This window comes from Cygnus atratus, chromosome 2, assembly GCF_013377495.2.
Source record: "Cygnus atratus isolate AKBS03 ecotype Queensland, Australia chromosome 2, CAtr_DNAZoo_HiC_assembly, whole genome shotgun sequence".
Lineage (NCBI taxonomy): Eukaryota > Metazoa > Chordata > Aves > Anseriformes > Anatidae > Cygnus > Cygnus atratus.
The window spans coordinates 73,204,474-73,220,552 of NC_066363.1; the positions used below are offsets into that span (position 1 = coordinate 73,204,474).

A 16,079-nucleotide genomic window follows, 5' to 3' on the forward strand; every position below is an offset into this window, starting at 1 on the left:
CTTCCTGTGCACAGGATTTAAAAAAAGGAACTGACCTTATTTAACTTACAGGACATCTAAATGACAAGTAAGACACGTGAATGCAACCAGGCGAAGATGCTTTGTATATTATCCAGCAGGACATGATTCGTATCCCCTCTTCCTAGTGACAGTAAAGGGGGATTGGCATAGAAACCAATACTGATCTCAGATGACAGGAGGAAAATACATTTTAAAATGCAATTTTCACTTTAAATCTCCCCAGCCCCCTCTCACACAGCTGAGAGAGCACCTCCCTCCACTTCATAGGCTGAATCTGTACAATTAAAATTTGTGTGAATGGGTAAATCAGAATTTGAGGTTTTATTCTGCCTCCTGTAAATACAAACTTTGCATCTAAAAATAGTATATAAACAAAATCATCTGCTTTATTTCTTTACAGTTTTAAGAAATAATAAGTGGAATACACGAAACTCTGTGGGTATGTTCTTTCATTGACATTGGCGATTACTTGCAAAATACCATTTCCTGAAAATGAACAGACTTTCTAAAAGTCTGGTGCCAAATAGTATTGAACTTATGTCTGTCTTCTACTATCAGTGCAGCAAAAATTAAAATAAGTTTCTTTGCCTGCTGCAGGATTTGAAGAACAATTTCTTACATCACATTAATTGTTATAATCCTATGTACCTGTCATTCATTAATTTCTCAATATTCTCTCTGAAAGAAGGGAAGAAAAGGCTGTCAAATTAAATCAAACTAGGGTAAAGCAACTTTGAATTCACTATAGCTTCCAGATACCAAGAAGCTGGAAAGCAAACTTTTATACTCTTTAGTACATGTATTGTAGCCACTATGATTCATCATCCATTATGAGGCAATACCACAGGACCATTAGAAAAGTGAGAAGCCAGAATCGGGGATGAGGCTGTACTTCTCATCCCTGAAGTGAGGCTGTACTTCTGTTCTTTCCTAACTTAGGAGGGAGGGAGGGAGGGAGGGAGGGAGGGAGGAAGGAAGGAAGGAAGGAAGGAAGGAAGGGAGGAAGAAGAAACTTGTAAAAAAGGAAGTAAAAAAACTTGTTTTCAGTAAAAGAAAACCATGTGCACTTTTATCTTTCCTTCTTTTTTTCTTTTTTTTTTTTTTTTTCTCTCTGTGTTTTACTGCTTTTTTACGCAACAGTGTCAAGAGTGCATACAAGAAATAAGTTCATTTTTCAGGAAGTCACCAGGACTGCTTCAGTTTCCTATAGCTAATCAATTTCTGTTCCAGCTAACAGAATTCATTATAGCAAGGTAGACTACAGAGTGGTTAGGGTCTAACATGAAAATGATTTGAATTTCAATATATTAATACAGAAAGAGCTAATACAGTGCTTCTGTAATAGTATGACTTATTTCTCACAAACTACACTTACCAGGATACAATGTTAAGAAGGACTTTCAGTTGCTCATGAGAGAGGATCAGCCTGGGATCAAATTAATATGAATTTAATATTACGTTTCAGGGTCTTCAAACTATGCTTTTGGTCTTTTCTGACCCACTAACTTGGAGGGGTCTTGGGAAATATCAGCAATGTTATTTTTCTGAAAAGCTTTCCACTGAAAATAGAGCAGATGCAGTCAAAAATCTCCAAGGAACATTGTGAGCATTTGTTGTGGCTAGACATTCACCACCTGAATATCACCTATAGGAAGATGGCAGGATTTCAACAGGCACAACTGCAGCCCTGAGGCCATATTAGGAGCCTAGGGCTGCTCCCGATGCACATATGCATCCTGCCAATTAAAATCTGTTTTCACGCCTAGTGTCCACAAAAGTCTTCTGTGTACGGTTTAAGGAAGAAAAAAAGATCATATCTAAGTACGGAGAGATTTAAAATTAATGATATATAAAACAAAATGATAATTAGTGAATTTAGTCTTTATCCGTTCTTTTAAAATGGATTGGAAACATTCAACACGTGCTTGCTGGTCAGATATTATGTAAGATATAACCCTGATTTTTTCAAAACCCAAAACATTTTTGTATGGAAGTAGACTACTTTGACACAATGCAATGAAAAGGGTTTATAATCTCATAAATGTTTCAACGAGTGAGTGTTCCCTGTGGAAGAAGTACAATTTAGGATGTTTTCCATTGATTTAGAAGACAAATTTATAAGTAAATGACTGTTTTCCAAACTACTCAAAAATATTTAAAATTAATGTATTATGGAGGTTTTATATTTGCCGTTTTTATATTGTCTATGATTATGTTTACTTTTCATATTTCAATAGAATAATAATCTTATATTTCAAAACATAGCATTTTAAAAAGTTTCCCTGAAAATGCATTTCTGTGAAAAAAAAAAAATCCACTTAAAAAAAAATCCTTTAAAACTGTCAAACTGCCAACCAGATAATTATGTCTGAATAAAAGAAACCAATAATAGCTACATTTGTTATTACCGAGGTTCTTCTGCTGGGGTTGAAAAAGTTAAGCAGTAGTACAAGTATTGGCACTAAGTCAGTGCCCTCTGAAGACTGCTCAGTTCAGGAGCAAGCCAAAATTACTGAGATGAAATCGTAGTGTGGAAACAAGGAGAAAAAAGTCTTCAGTCTCTTCACAACTGATAATGAGACAGGTTGTTATTTATTTTTTGGATTTAGCTCCAATAGTTAGTTTTTAAAAAGATTTCCCTTCAACGTTGTTAATTACTGTAACTACCCCTCTCAATATTATTCCAGTTATAAGAATCATTCTGGCAATCAAAATAAAGCATTAGTTCATTGGACAGTGAATAATCATAGCATCATATCTCTTCTAGCAGCTGGACAATAAAGAAGTGATATGGTTGCAACTGTGTGTGTCTAATGCTTTATCAGTCTCACACATAGCAATGAGCGTCCTTATAAAGTGGAAAGGATGCAGAAGTGGATTAGGAAAACTGTGAAGCAAATCGTTGCTCCCTAGCCGTCCTGTAGACTCACAGCATTTGAAAATGCATCCAAGCCACTTGGTTGAGAAAACATTCCACGTGTTTCAGCTGTGCAAGTCCTATCTATAGCCATCTTCTGTGGAGATTATGTGATTTGTGCTTTCTCATATTAAATCTTCCTATTTTCATTTCTATAATCACTTTGTTTTTTCATAATGAACTTGGAATCAAGAAGAAATAAAGGAAAGACATGACCTTTCAGATTCATCAGGGCTTTAGCTTAAAAGTGAAGGAGATTCTTGCAAACCAGTACAGAAGGACATAAGTACACTGCAGGCATGCTTCTGATAGAAAACACCTCCTCCAAGCTGCTCCTTCACCCTGCCTCCAGCTGAGCACCAGCTCAGGCCAGCCAGACAGCTTGGCCCAGGGCTGGTGACATACAGTGATATGTCATGGATGTCTGAGCTGCTACGGTTTTGCAGAACCCCCCTCACACGTAACTGAAGGCTGATTCCTTTCGGAAACTCAGGATTCAGTATATTTTACTAGCAATTTTTTTCCCCATTGGAACAGAGGGAGATGGAAGGAAAGGTACAAAAATAAATGCTAATGAGGAAAAAATAGGATAGACAAAGGTAAGGGCAATTTTTCACCTCATTTATTTGAATAATGCGGATATTGAGTATACTGGCCCCAAGCATTGGTTATTGTTTGGAAAAAAAAAAAAAGGCCAAGAAGAAAAGCAAAATATTTGGAAATATTTTTCTTTCCAGTCCCCCTACATCCAAATTATTGCCTGTTACACCCAGAAAATCTATTTCTGTCCTTCCCAGGCATTGTACAAACTGCTGCAGCTTTTCTGTCACCATTATTGTCTTACATTGTACTGACAAAATTCATAAGGGCCATAGACGTGCTGAATTATGGGGGAACTAGTCAAATCTGCACTTGTTCTTTCTATTTCTAAATTACTGCGACTGCTAATCTGTCTGACAGTGTTAGCTGTTGTTTCAGAATTACACTGTTAAAACTACAGGAACTTGGCAGTTATTTTTAGTGGCATTTTCTAATTTGCGTTATGATTTGGATGTAAATAATAAAGTATCAATTTTTCAAAGCCAATAACTTGCCACTAAGAAATTGTATATATTGATTGTCTGACACTAAGCATTTTGAATCTTAGGCTATTAGCACAAGAGAACCATAAAAACCTGATGCTTTCATTGTTCTGCAAAAGCTGTTTCATCCTACCAAGACTATCACACATACCCAGCAGATTTCAGCTCAGTCGGGAGACTAAAAATGCCTAATTAGCTTCTGAAATACTGTTTTTGAAATATACCCTCATATGATTTCCACAAAGGCTATACCATTTTGTCACAAAAAGGAACAGTATCAAACATGTATTCATAAAGATTTTTGTCCTGAAACATTTTAAATCCAGTATCACCTTCAAAACGAATATTGTTCCACAAAATTCTCACACTGAATGTCAGTTTAGAAAATTACTTATCCTGCAAATAAAGCCAGTAAAAAATGTCACTGGAACCTAGTACAGCTGAAAACATGTAACTGAAAACCTTCTTCTAAACTGCTAATGAATTCAAACCTTAGTTCCAAGGCAGTCGAGGTTAAATCCCAATGCTCTTAAATTTAGAAGAAGTTAGATTAACATCCATATGCATATTTTTGGCATCAGTGCTTTTTCAAGCTTGCTGTGGGGGGTATTTCCGGTTTGATTTCAGTTCTCTAGTTCATACTATGACCTATTTCTGAGCCAGTTCTGCTATTATATGAACTATTTCAGCCAGGGCAGCAATACAGAATTCTTCCTTCTTTTTTTTTCCCCCTTAATGAGATTATTTTCTTAATAATAAATTTCATTAAAAGGATATCAAAATCCTTCCTTCCTAATATGTTACAGGTTTGTTTAGTTTCCAAATGATGCACCTGATGCTGTAAAAGCTTGCTTTTCAGCACTTCTATTTGCCCTAGACCTTGCAATTGGAGATAGCATGACATACCCTTAGCAACATCAGTGTGGTGCATAATTCTCTTCATTCATTACCCTACTAAAAATGAAGCATATTAGAAAATGACTTCCTACACAAATAAAATTTTGCAATAATTATATTGCATGACTGTGAGGAAAGGAGTACCTAAAACAGTTCCTTTCTTGCACAAGCACCTGACACATCTACAGAGTGGGAAGTGTGCAAAGGGCCAGCAGGATAGTGCATGAAGGACAGCGGGAAAACAGCATTATGATTCAGAATTGATTTACAACTAGTAGTACAATGCTGACTGGCAGCAGGCCACTGAAGTGCATCATTTTACAGGATGTGATAACATATACTGTCCTTGTTCAGTTGGTTGCTTGGAGAGGTTCTGCTAAAGGATGAAGTACATACAGACCTTTGCTGAGACTGATGGCTAAATGACAATTTTAGTGCAAACCAACAAAAGGTTGAGATTACATTATTAAATCTAATCCACACAGGCTGATTACAGCACTATTCCAACCTCTTTTTCTCTTGAATGTACTAAAATAAAAGACATCATTTCATACATCCTAGATCTCATTAAACGTTCAGCTGGTGGAATTCAATTCAATCCAGTATAACTTGGACTTACTATACCTCACTAAACTGTTGGCAGTGTCAGGATCTTGTGCAGTTACTGTGCCAACTGCAGTCCCGATCTTCGCATTTTCATAAACATCCATGACATAAGAAGGCATTGTGAAGAGTGGAGGTTCATCCACATCGCCAACTATGATCTTCAGCATTGTTACGTCTTTGAATGGTCCCAAGTGTGAAAAGCGGAAATCAAGGTGAGTATTTGCTCCTTCTATATTAAGTGTATAGGATTTCTTTTTTTCATAGTTGAGTGGCTGTTGGCAGAAAAGAAATTTATCGTTACCATTCCATGCTTCAGTTTAGCCTCGTAGCTAACTATATCTTTTCATTTTAATTTGGTAGCAAACTACATTTCTTCAGGTTGCTGTGATATTCTGGTAGTCACTGGCATACATTTTAAGTAGAAAGAGTAAGATGATTCAGGTTTTTTTCTCCAAAAGAACTGTGGGCAATTTACTACTTTTGGAAGAACTCAGGGTTGAGACTGAGTGACAGATTCTTCTTCTGTGATAATGTAATCTCTAAATTTTATCACCCTTCAAATTTTATTGGTCATTGATAAATATTTAAAAAGTTGTAGACTGGCATGTCTCAAATTAAATTAATACCTTGAATTAACACGTTTCATAGACAGTGATAAGGATGCTAAAATTCTTTTGGGCATATCTTCTCTTAAATCCCCAACTGAAAAAGGCAACTCCTTGCATGAAAACACTCATTTATCAAACAAGAAAGAAATTTAAATGTGTAAGGATAGCCTAAATGTGTGTTTTTCTAAAAAGAGTCAAATGCATGATGTATGCCTATAGTCTAGACCATTTTCTTCTAAACTCTTTACCAGCCACAACAAGAGAGACAACTCTTCAGCCTGTCTTACCATGTACTGCCTCACTGCATGTGGATTATACAGTCACAAATGGGAAGAAAGTCTGTAGCTCAGGATATGCCTTCTATGGGTCTGAATGTCCAAATAAATCCCAATAGAAAGCAAAACCCCAGCTGTACCATCCACCAGAAGTGTCATTGCAACTTTAGCCTTACCCTGTTATTAAAATAAATAGATTCCTACTAAGAATCCCATCTCTCTACTAGGTAGAAGATGGTCTGACTCTTGTATCACACAGCATGGAAACTTTCTTAGAAGTTCCATTTCTATCTTGCTGTTTACAAGTGAAAATTTTATCTCCCTTGTTTTCTACCTGTCTTCCTTCTCTGTAATGATACAGGCTCACTAAGCAAAAAATGATTTCCTTGCAGTCCATGAAAAATAAATTCCTATTTGTAGGTTCAGTTGCATCCTCTTAAATGTACGCTTTATGGCCATGAATTTGTTACTATGACCCTGCTGATTCTGACATTGAAATTACAATTAAAATCAGGAGCATAAACTGGTCAATAGCCTTAACTTTTTGTGTGAAACAGTAAGTTCTGCAAGCTCTTACTGTAGTTAGAACCAGCCTGAGCTCACAGAATATGGGACCGTAGTCCAATTGTGTGCTAATTTAGTGTCTTAATGTGTTATTTTAACCCTACACTAGGATGTTATTATACTGTCTTACATAAGATATGACAAAAACACAACACCCAACTATCAACTCTTCTCATGTCAGATAGTTATGTAGTAGATGCGACTGAAAGGATATTTAACTTAAAAGGTTGCATCAGCAGATACATAAGTAATCAATATTTTTTTTCTGTAGGCTACATTTACAGGACCACAACCATTTTGGGTTGCTTTCTTATGTGTCATTAAAAAAAAAAAAATTTACACCTTTCATAGACAGTGTATTAAGACTTTTTTGTGAGAAGTTACTTTTTCCATATACTGTATTAGCACTTCTTGTGGAAATGCCTATAAAAAATACCAGTTCCATTAGACAAATTAAACATCTTAAAACTGATCTGAAAACTAATAATCAGTGACAAAGGCTGTATTAAATGATGTGTTGTCAAACCATTTATAGCCTGATAGACTGAAAGACTAGCTTTTTTTTTTTTTTTTTTCTCCCAGAGAATGATAAACGTATAAATGAAGAACTATCTGTCTTCAGAATTCTTCTGCAATCTCAGGATGTACACTTTACATGTAGAGCCAGTCCCTCAGTCCAGAATTGTACTATACTGATGGTAGGGACTGACTGCAGCGATGAGGACAAGGCCAACAGGACAAAAGCCTGACAGAGTAGGTTTTTCATAAAACAAAGCTAAATTTGTAAATTTGGACCACAGCTGTTTAAACACAGAAGGAGAATCCCTGTTTTTTTTGTTTGTTTGTTTTTCAATGTCTGACTGCACTTGCATAAAGTTCAGAAAATTTCTGGGAAGCAATTAGTCTTGAGAGGATACAAAACCAGCTGACTGATCTTTCATCAGTTTCACAAAAATATGCCATTCCAGGAAGTGATAGAATAGATTTCAAATTTTCACATTGTTACACTTTAAATGCACCATTTTGAGGAAAAGCACTCATACGTGATAATAAACACCTCAATAAAAATTTCTGGGTTACAAATTTCTGGCTTCAGCCAATTTATAAAGGATACACAGGTTAATATTTATTACTGTGCTAGCAGAGCAGGTATTTTTTACAGATATATACTACCAGTAAGTTTCCAACAGTCTCAGAACACAGGCATAACACTAAAAGAATTTTCAAACCCATGCAATACCTATTTTAAAAATGAAATTATTGTGATATGATCTCAAAATGATATTATATGAAATAAATCTATCTTCTTCTCTGCCAGCTCCCACAACATGCATTTCTCCATGCCACAGAAGATCATGATCCACCACTGGAATCCCCACAGGAAGAAATTCTGGTATGACAGAATTCCATTAAAATCAACATTGTTCTGTGTGGACCTAACTGCCTGAGTAAACAGAACAGACAAGTGTTCAAGCCTTGAACCAAGGCTAAACTTGTATTTCCTATCACTCCAAAGAGTGGAAAAGTAGTATTTCAGGCAAGAAATATGAAGAACTCAATGTGTGATTTGTCAATGTTAGTGCATATTTTGTAGATAAAATGTACAGTAAATTTGACAGATGATGTATAAGCAATACAGTTGGTCAGGATTTATATATGCTATATATTTCTTTAATTTCTCCTTTGTGTAATGAAGGAAAACTAATTAATTCTCTTAACACTAATAGCATGAGACACTTTTGTTTCTTCTCTTTCTCTGTCTTCCTTTCATGAATATATAAATAAAAAATATTAAAGGCATGGAAATTTACTATTGCCTGAAAAATTTATTACTGTGAAAATCCAAGCTAAAAATACTACTCCTATTAAATCAATTCATACAGCAATATGCTTAGTAAATACAGTTCTATATATTCTATACAGTTCTATATTCTATGTAATTCTGTAACTCTAAGTTAAGATGTCATTCGTTTATTTATGTAGTATTTCTGCTATGAACAGGGCAAATATTTAATAGCAATTTACACTGATCTGCAGCATACATATTCTAAGATTAAACAAGTTTAAAATAGGATGGGAAATTTTAAATATGATGACTTTTTGGAAAATGAACTTAAATTTATACTGATGATGATTGGATTGGATTGTTTAGGAAGATTAATTTCTCGGAAAACACATGAAGCATAATACAGACTCTGAAGTGTTTTCAGTTGTGTAGTTACTCAACTGGACAAGACCAATATATAAATATATGTTTGTCTACAAATAAAAGAATAATCCATTCAGATAATCAGAAAAAAAAAAATTCACAGAGCCTAAGGTTTTAAAACCATAGCCAGAGCAGTTTATCTCAGTTTTCTTTCTTTTTCTTCCCATAACCTCTCCAAACTAAAGAAGCAGATACTGGGACATAGAAGAAAAAGAGCTTACTCTCCTGCACAGTGATACCCAGAGGTTAAAACAAAAACAAAAACAAAACACCACTATTTTCAGATATTTTGGAGAGAAGCTACATATGTGCTACATATTATTATTACTGGGGATCATAGTTAGTATTATTTTTTATTTTGCTTCTCTACTGAGGATAAGCAAGGAAATTTTCAAGCAAAGCAAGCCAGATGTGATATTCCACATATTAGAATAACTGTAATTTGGTAAGAGTTTTGACATAAAGATGATAATGCAAAATAATTTGCATTTAGAAAGGAATTATTTCAACCACTCCATCAGATTCACAAAAGGACTGATTTATCTCCAAATAACCAAAGTGAAAGATGTGTCTGTGTCCTTTCTGAATCCTTGCTCTCTCCAGAAGAAATAAATACTCAAATATGACTTGTAAAGACATTCACACGTGTAAAACCTCCTCCATTTAACTCACAAAGGCCTTGAGTTTCAGTCACCTCTCTCTTATATGTATAGCTATACTCTTATAGCACCACTCTGAATTATACAGAGGCACCACTCTTATCGAGAAATCTAAATAATAATTTCTGCATTTACTTAAAATTGTAACAAAACTGAAGATCATTAACTCTTTCTTGGAAAGAAAACAGAACATTTAGATTTCAGATGGGTCTAGACAGAATTTTTGTTCATGTTTCTTATTTTCCCAGAGAACAGTAGCTTTCCATGACTATTACCTGCATATCTTCAGTATGTATCCAACAGTTATTCTGATTTTTATGCACAACTGAAAATACTAAATGTAGCTTGAGTGAACTAACTGGACTATAGGACTAACTGGAAAGAACTGCTGTTCATTATACTGCAATTAGTGTTTATAATATCAGACTCCAAAGAGGAATAGGAGAATTTCATGAGAAGTGAATAGCTGTTACCTGAACATTTCCAGTCTCATTATACAAAATGGAAGAGACACAGATTGTTCAGACTATTTTTCCTAGGAACTGAAATATATTTGCTGAGTTGACGTCAGTAAAGTTCTAGCATACCTCCCTGGAAGTCACAGCATGGGGTAACATGCTGACCAGTCATTCTCTGAAGGATCCAGGGAAGTTATGGCTTTCACTGTGGTATTTTTTTCAGTTTTCCTCTAGTCTCCCAATCAAACAAGGAACTGAATTAGGCAAAGGGGAAATCCTGCATGGTAGTTTGCAGTCTATGTGTAGAAGGATCTTTATGAATGACAGGGTCGCTTCAAAGGGCTTGTGAGAAGAAAGATAGTGAAAGTACAGGGAGTTTGCAGTCAGCTCACATTGAAAATAGAAATATACCTTCAATTTGTAGACTTTGAAGGTACATTAATCAGCCTAGCATGGAGGCATTAAGAAGTTTGATTTTTGCATCAGAACCTCAAAAAGAGAAGTTTTAAAAAGGCTTCAGATAATCTTCAGAAAGACTTCAGATATTCAGACACAATAATAAGTTATTTCTGACTTCTCTGATGTGCCTACCATGCATTCTTCCAAAGAAGTAATAGAAAGAGAACAAACCATTCTTTTCTACTGTTATTGAAGGTGTTGGCATTTGATGTATGAAACAAAACCAATTCTGTTCTTAGTGTAGATTATTTGTTTTTGGGTAGGCTATTAAACTCATTCAACTTCAAAAACAATCTAAATGAAAAGCAATTGCAGCACACTGTGTAAATAATAGTTATTAAACTGTGTACAAATCTATGTAAAAATAATTTAAAAATGAGATCACCTTTCTGTACTGTACTGTACAAGGGGATAGTATAATTTCTGTGAGTTAAGAAAGGAGGTATTCCACACCAGTTTATGTATTTTTAAGTGCTGCATTTCTGTTAATCTGAAATATCACATTAGCTAAGAAAAAATTACCCCTTCTTGTCTTGATGGGAAAGTGACTCAAATGACTGTTGTGTGCATGTATAATAACAGGCAACATATGCTTTTGTCATATTCTAAAACACAGTGAAAATTTCTCTCAAGCCATTTTGTCTGCCAAGAACACTAATAAATGTGATTTTACACATTTGATGTATGGACTTCTTTGTTTTGTTGACAATTCTTCCTTTCCTCTTCATGTTCTTAATATAAGTGTACATTGTATTTAACGAACTATAGTCATGGTGAACTTTTAAACGCAGAATAATGTTCATTTTGAGGAAACAATAAGAGATTATGGCATCACCTCCATCAAGGCCACCAGGAAGTAACTTCACTGGCAGAGAAAAGACAGAGTTTATTTTAACATGGTTGAAAGAGGGGGGGATAGTAACCCACCTTTATAAAATACACATAATTAAAGTTTTTTACGATACTGGGGAGATAGGAACCACTTTTTAAATCATTATAAATTATGAAAATCACATTTCCTTCATTTACAAAATCTGTTTTAAACTTTTAAATAAAGCTTTACATACATACATATTTATTCAGATAAAAAAATAATAACATTCTTTATTATGTTTTTGTTTGCATTCTCTTGTCTCACATTCTCTCTTTCAGCAGTTCTGGTTTTCATTCCTCCTAGTTTCAGTCAGGCCCAGGATACATATTAACTAAACATGAATGTAAATTCACTTACATTTTTTAGAGCACCCAGATATGACTGATGCCTAAAAACTCAGTAACAACAAAGCCATGTGGGAATCACTAATTGATGTTTGTTAGTCCATGTAAAAACAGATCAAGAAAGGATTTCTCCTTTTGTTGGAAAGGTTTTGAAAAAAAAATATTGCTTAAATACAATAACCCAACTCTCTGGGTTATTATAAAAGTAAATTTTAATCTATCCATAGAATATTAGCATAAGTGGACAGATATTTCAGGAAACATTTGCTATGAACTCATTTCAGAAGACTTAATATAGAGATGAAATTGTCTGTGGAATTAGATTTGTGTATGGAATTCAGTTAAGAATGAACTTAAATGGCAAGAACACTTTATAATTAGTAGTTTAAATAGACTGGGATAAACATAGGGAATTCATATAAATGGTAACTGTGGTAACTGTGTAATGGCTCGAATGAGTTAAGTTTTGAGTCTTTGTAAGTTAGTGTTCATATTATACAGTGCATGATACTTGACCCTGTAGATGACAGCTGGCAAGAAATTCAAGGAATAAAAGTCTATGAAAACTTAACTATACAGTCATTCTCACAGATAAACTTTCTACTTTCTAAACTTTCTGTTGTTCATTCAGGAACAACAGTATAACTTTCAGCCAAATTTCAGTTCTTTCAAAGAAATTGAATGAGTAAAACATCAGAAAAAGAAAAGAAAAAAAAAATAATTCAGTAAGGTTTAGTTCATTATAAATATTAGATATGACCATTGAAAAAAGCACAAAAGATATGTTTCTGCCTTCTCTGCAAAGTTTTAAAGCTTCTCAGGAACCAGTGTGTGGAGAAACTTCAATAGGTTTACAAAGTAAAACAAATATGACAGCATTCATCATAACACTTTTAATGATCTACATTGGCAACTTTCAATGTCTATTGCTTACCTTCTTCAGAGAAAGAATTCCTTCCCGTGTTTCTTTGTCAGTGGATATGGAGAACACTCCAGCACCATCACCATTTATAATTGTGTACTTCATGTCTGCATTTGAGCCAGTGTCTGCATCATTTGCTTTAATTTTGCCAACTGCTGATCCAACTTGAGCTGATTCAGGAACATAGAGTTGATAATGTTCTGAGGGGGAAGGGGAGAAAAAAAACAAACGAAAAAAACAGCTTGGACATTTTCTAGCCAAACTAAATTACAGAACCGTTATGTGCTTAATACGTCTATGAAAACGGGACATTACCTATGGAAAGCTGACAAATAATCAAACCTATGAACGTATTTAGACTCCCAAGAGAACACAAAAGGAAACTGCATCTTCCATGAGATGCCTTCATTCAAAATCCAAATTACCTAATGCAGGACTTAGGTTTTCACAGCCCTTTTTGCTGCTCATCACATAACACAGAAATTAACTCTGGAGTTTACTTCACACCAGTATTTAAGGAAGTTTACCTTCTCTACAAGCAAAATATATTTATCTTCACCAACTTATCATCAAAGGAGCAGGCAAACAAATACTTTTGAACTGGAAAATCTCTGCATGTTATATTCCTTATTTTTTTTTTTTCTGAAATCTGGTCAGTTGATTTTACAACATTGGATCAACACACATTTTCTTCTAAAAAAAAAAGAGTAATTAATCCTTAATATTTTGCCATTATTGCTTTTGTTGTTGTTGTTGTTGTTGCAGCAACCCCCTTTACATGCATATTTTCCTTGGTATCCATTGTAAAGGACAATGAACATAATGTGTACATAAATGAACTACAGAACTGTGACCACAAAAGGTGTGAACTCCTTTCAGTGTTTTTTTTTAACCTGTTAGATTAATCAATAGAAAATGATTTTTTTTTTAAATAATGTTCTTAACTATCAGTTTCCTTTTTGATTAAATCTCCTAACTGGTACAACATGTCCTGGGGGATAGGAAGGTGCTACAAAGAGAAAAGAGTAGCAAACAAACATAATGTGATTATTTAAAATTCCATCTGAAACTAGGCCAGTAAGAGAGCTCAAAGACATTTTCTCCAGTAATTTTGGTGTAGAAACCTACCAGCACCATAGATGGTGTGCACATACCAAAAAAACTCCAAACATCCCTCATTCAAGACCCTCCCAAGAATCTGCATCACATCACAGTTTATATCACAGGCCAACCTCCAACACAGAAACAAAGAACAAAAACACAACATCAATTGCTATATATATCTTCTGAAACTATAGTTTCTTCTATCTTGTTCTGAAAGCATTCTGTAATAGTGAGTGCAATAGTGAAACACTGAAGTGCAGGAGAGTGGATCAGAATACGCTCCATATAAAAGATAACATGTTGTTACAGGTTGCTGGGTTTAAACCAGCTGGCATGACAGCAGACGCACGCTTGATAAGCATAGAGAAAGAGAAAGGCAAGATTTAAAAGGAATTCAGAGACTGAACATGTTACGGCAGAAAAAAAATATTTATATATATATTTGACAAGTGAATTGAAGAAACCTATGAATCTACATAAGCTGCAATTGCAGAGGGAATGCATGGTATCAATAAAATAAAACTAACTTCAGATACCTGATACAAAACTGACAATTTTACTAATAATTTGTTTAATTCCTTGTTCAATGGTTCCTAAACCTATTTAAGGTCTTCCATTGTTTTTGTGATACTAGTCTATAATACAAATAAATAAACAGTAGTGTGAGGAGGATAGATGAATGCACTAAACATTGTTTGTCCAAAAGGAAAAAAAGTCCACCTGTACTCGGCTCTGGTGAGGCAGCACCTCGAGGACTGTGTTCAGTTTTGGGCCCCTTGCTACAAGAAGGACATCGAGGTGCTCGAGTAAGTCCAGAGAAAGGCAATGAAGCTGGTGAGGGGTCTGGAGAACAAGTCTTATGAGGAGCGGCTGAGGGAGCTGGGGTTGTTCAGCCTGGAGAAGAGGAGGCTCAGGGGTGACCTTATCGCACGCCACAGGTACCTTAAAGGAGGCTGTAGCGAGGTGGGGGTTGGTCTATTCTCCCACTTGCCTGGTGACAGGATGAGGGGGAATGGGCTAAAGTTGCACCAGGGGAGGTTTAGGTTGGATAGTAGGAAGAACTTTACTGAAAGGGTTGTTAGGCATTGGAATGGGCTGCCCAGGGAAGTGGTTGAATCAGCATCCCTGGAGGTCTTTAAAAGACATTTAGATTTAGAGCTTAGTGATATGGTTTAGTGGAGGACTTGTTAGTGTTAGGTCAGAGGTTGGAGTAGGTGATCTTGGAGGTCTCTTCCAACCTAGACGACTCTGTAATTCTGTGATTCTGTGAAAGAGAGTTTTGCTTGGAAAAGAAAAAACAAGTTACCGTGTAGCAGGTAGGAAATGTCAAGGTAAACAAGAAATGTCCAGCAGAACAAGATAAAAAGTAAAATTTACCATGCAAAAAAGAAAATGCCAAGTCTGATATAATAGGAAAATTGCTTAGTAGTTGATTCAATTAAGCTGCATAGTTAGAACTTTGGTATGTATCTAAAAGCTGTCTTTACTAATTTTGAAATAAATGCACTGCCTTGAATTCTGCTGCAATGCTTCATGCTTACAAATGATATCAACTGACACTTTCACACTGATGGTTGCTTCATTTCATACATAAAATTATAATGGTGGGATGAGATTAATTTTGGAATTTACTTATTGTTAAAATAAATGTGAAATGTGGTCTTTTGACACTTTAGCTCTGACTAATGCATTTCAAAAAGGAAAAGAGTGAGGCCAAAACGATTATGTTATGTAGAGGTCATAAGGAATATGTTACATAATCAAACTCCTTTACAAATGGGAAGCGCTATAACCCATATGATAGGGTGAACTAATTAGAGACTTCCAAATAGTCAAACTACCTCAAATATATCCTCATGACACTACACTTTGCTTCATAATCACACCCCAAGTGTTAGCCATCTGTTTCAGAAAACCATGTTACTGATATCAAATTCAAACACTCTGAAATGCTAAACCTTCAAGCAAAATAAATATTTAGAATCACTCATTAGTTACCTGTCAGTATTTGAAGAACTGAAATGTTTCAATAAATAAATAATAATAATAATGGATGGGATTAAAAGCAAACTTGAAAACT

General features: G+C 35.0%; 1 protein-coding gene across 2 annotated transcripts in view; it reads right to left on the reverse strand.

Moving 5' to 3' along the window:
• CDH18 (cadherin 18) overlaps window positions 1–16,079 on the reverse strand; it is a 188,125-nt gene that overhangs the window by 42,744 nt on the left and 129,302 nt on the right. For both annotated transcript variants that reach the window (XM_035561665.1, XM_050708724.1), the window contains exons 5-6: window positions 12,908–13,095; window positions 5,542–5,795 (exon numbers count right to left, since the gene is read on the reverse strand). In XM_035561665.1, the coding sequence (XP_035417558.1) occupies window positions 5,542–5,795; window positions 12,908–13,095 (442 nt within the window). The remainder of the gene's footprint in view (window positions 1–5,541; window positions 5,796–12,907; window positions 13,096–16,079) is intronic.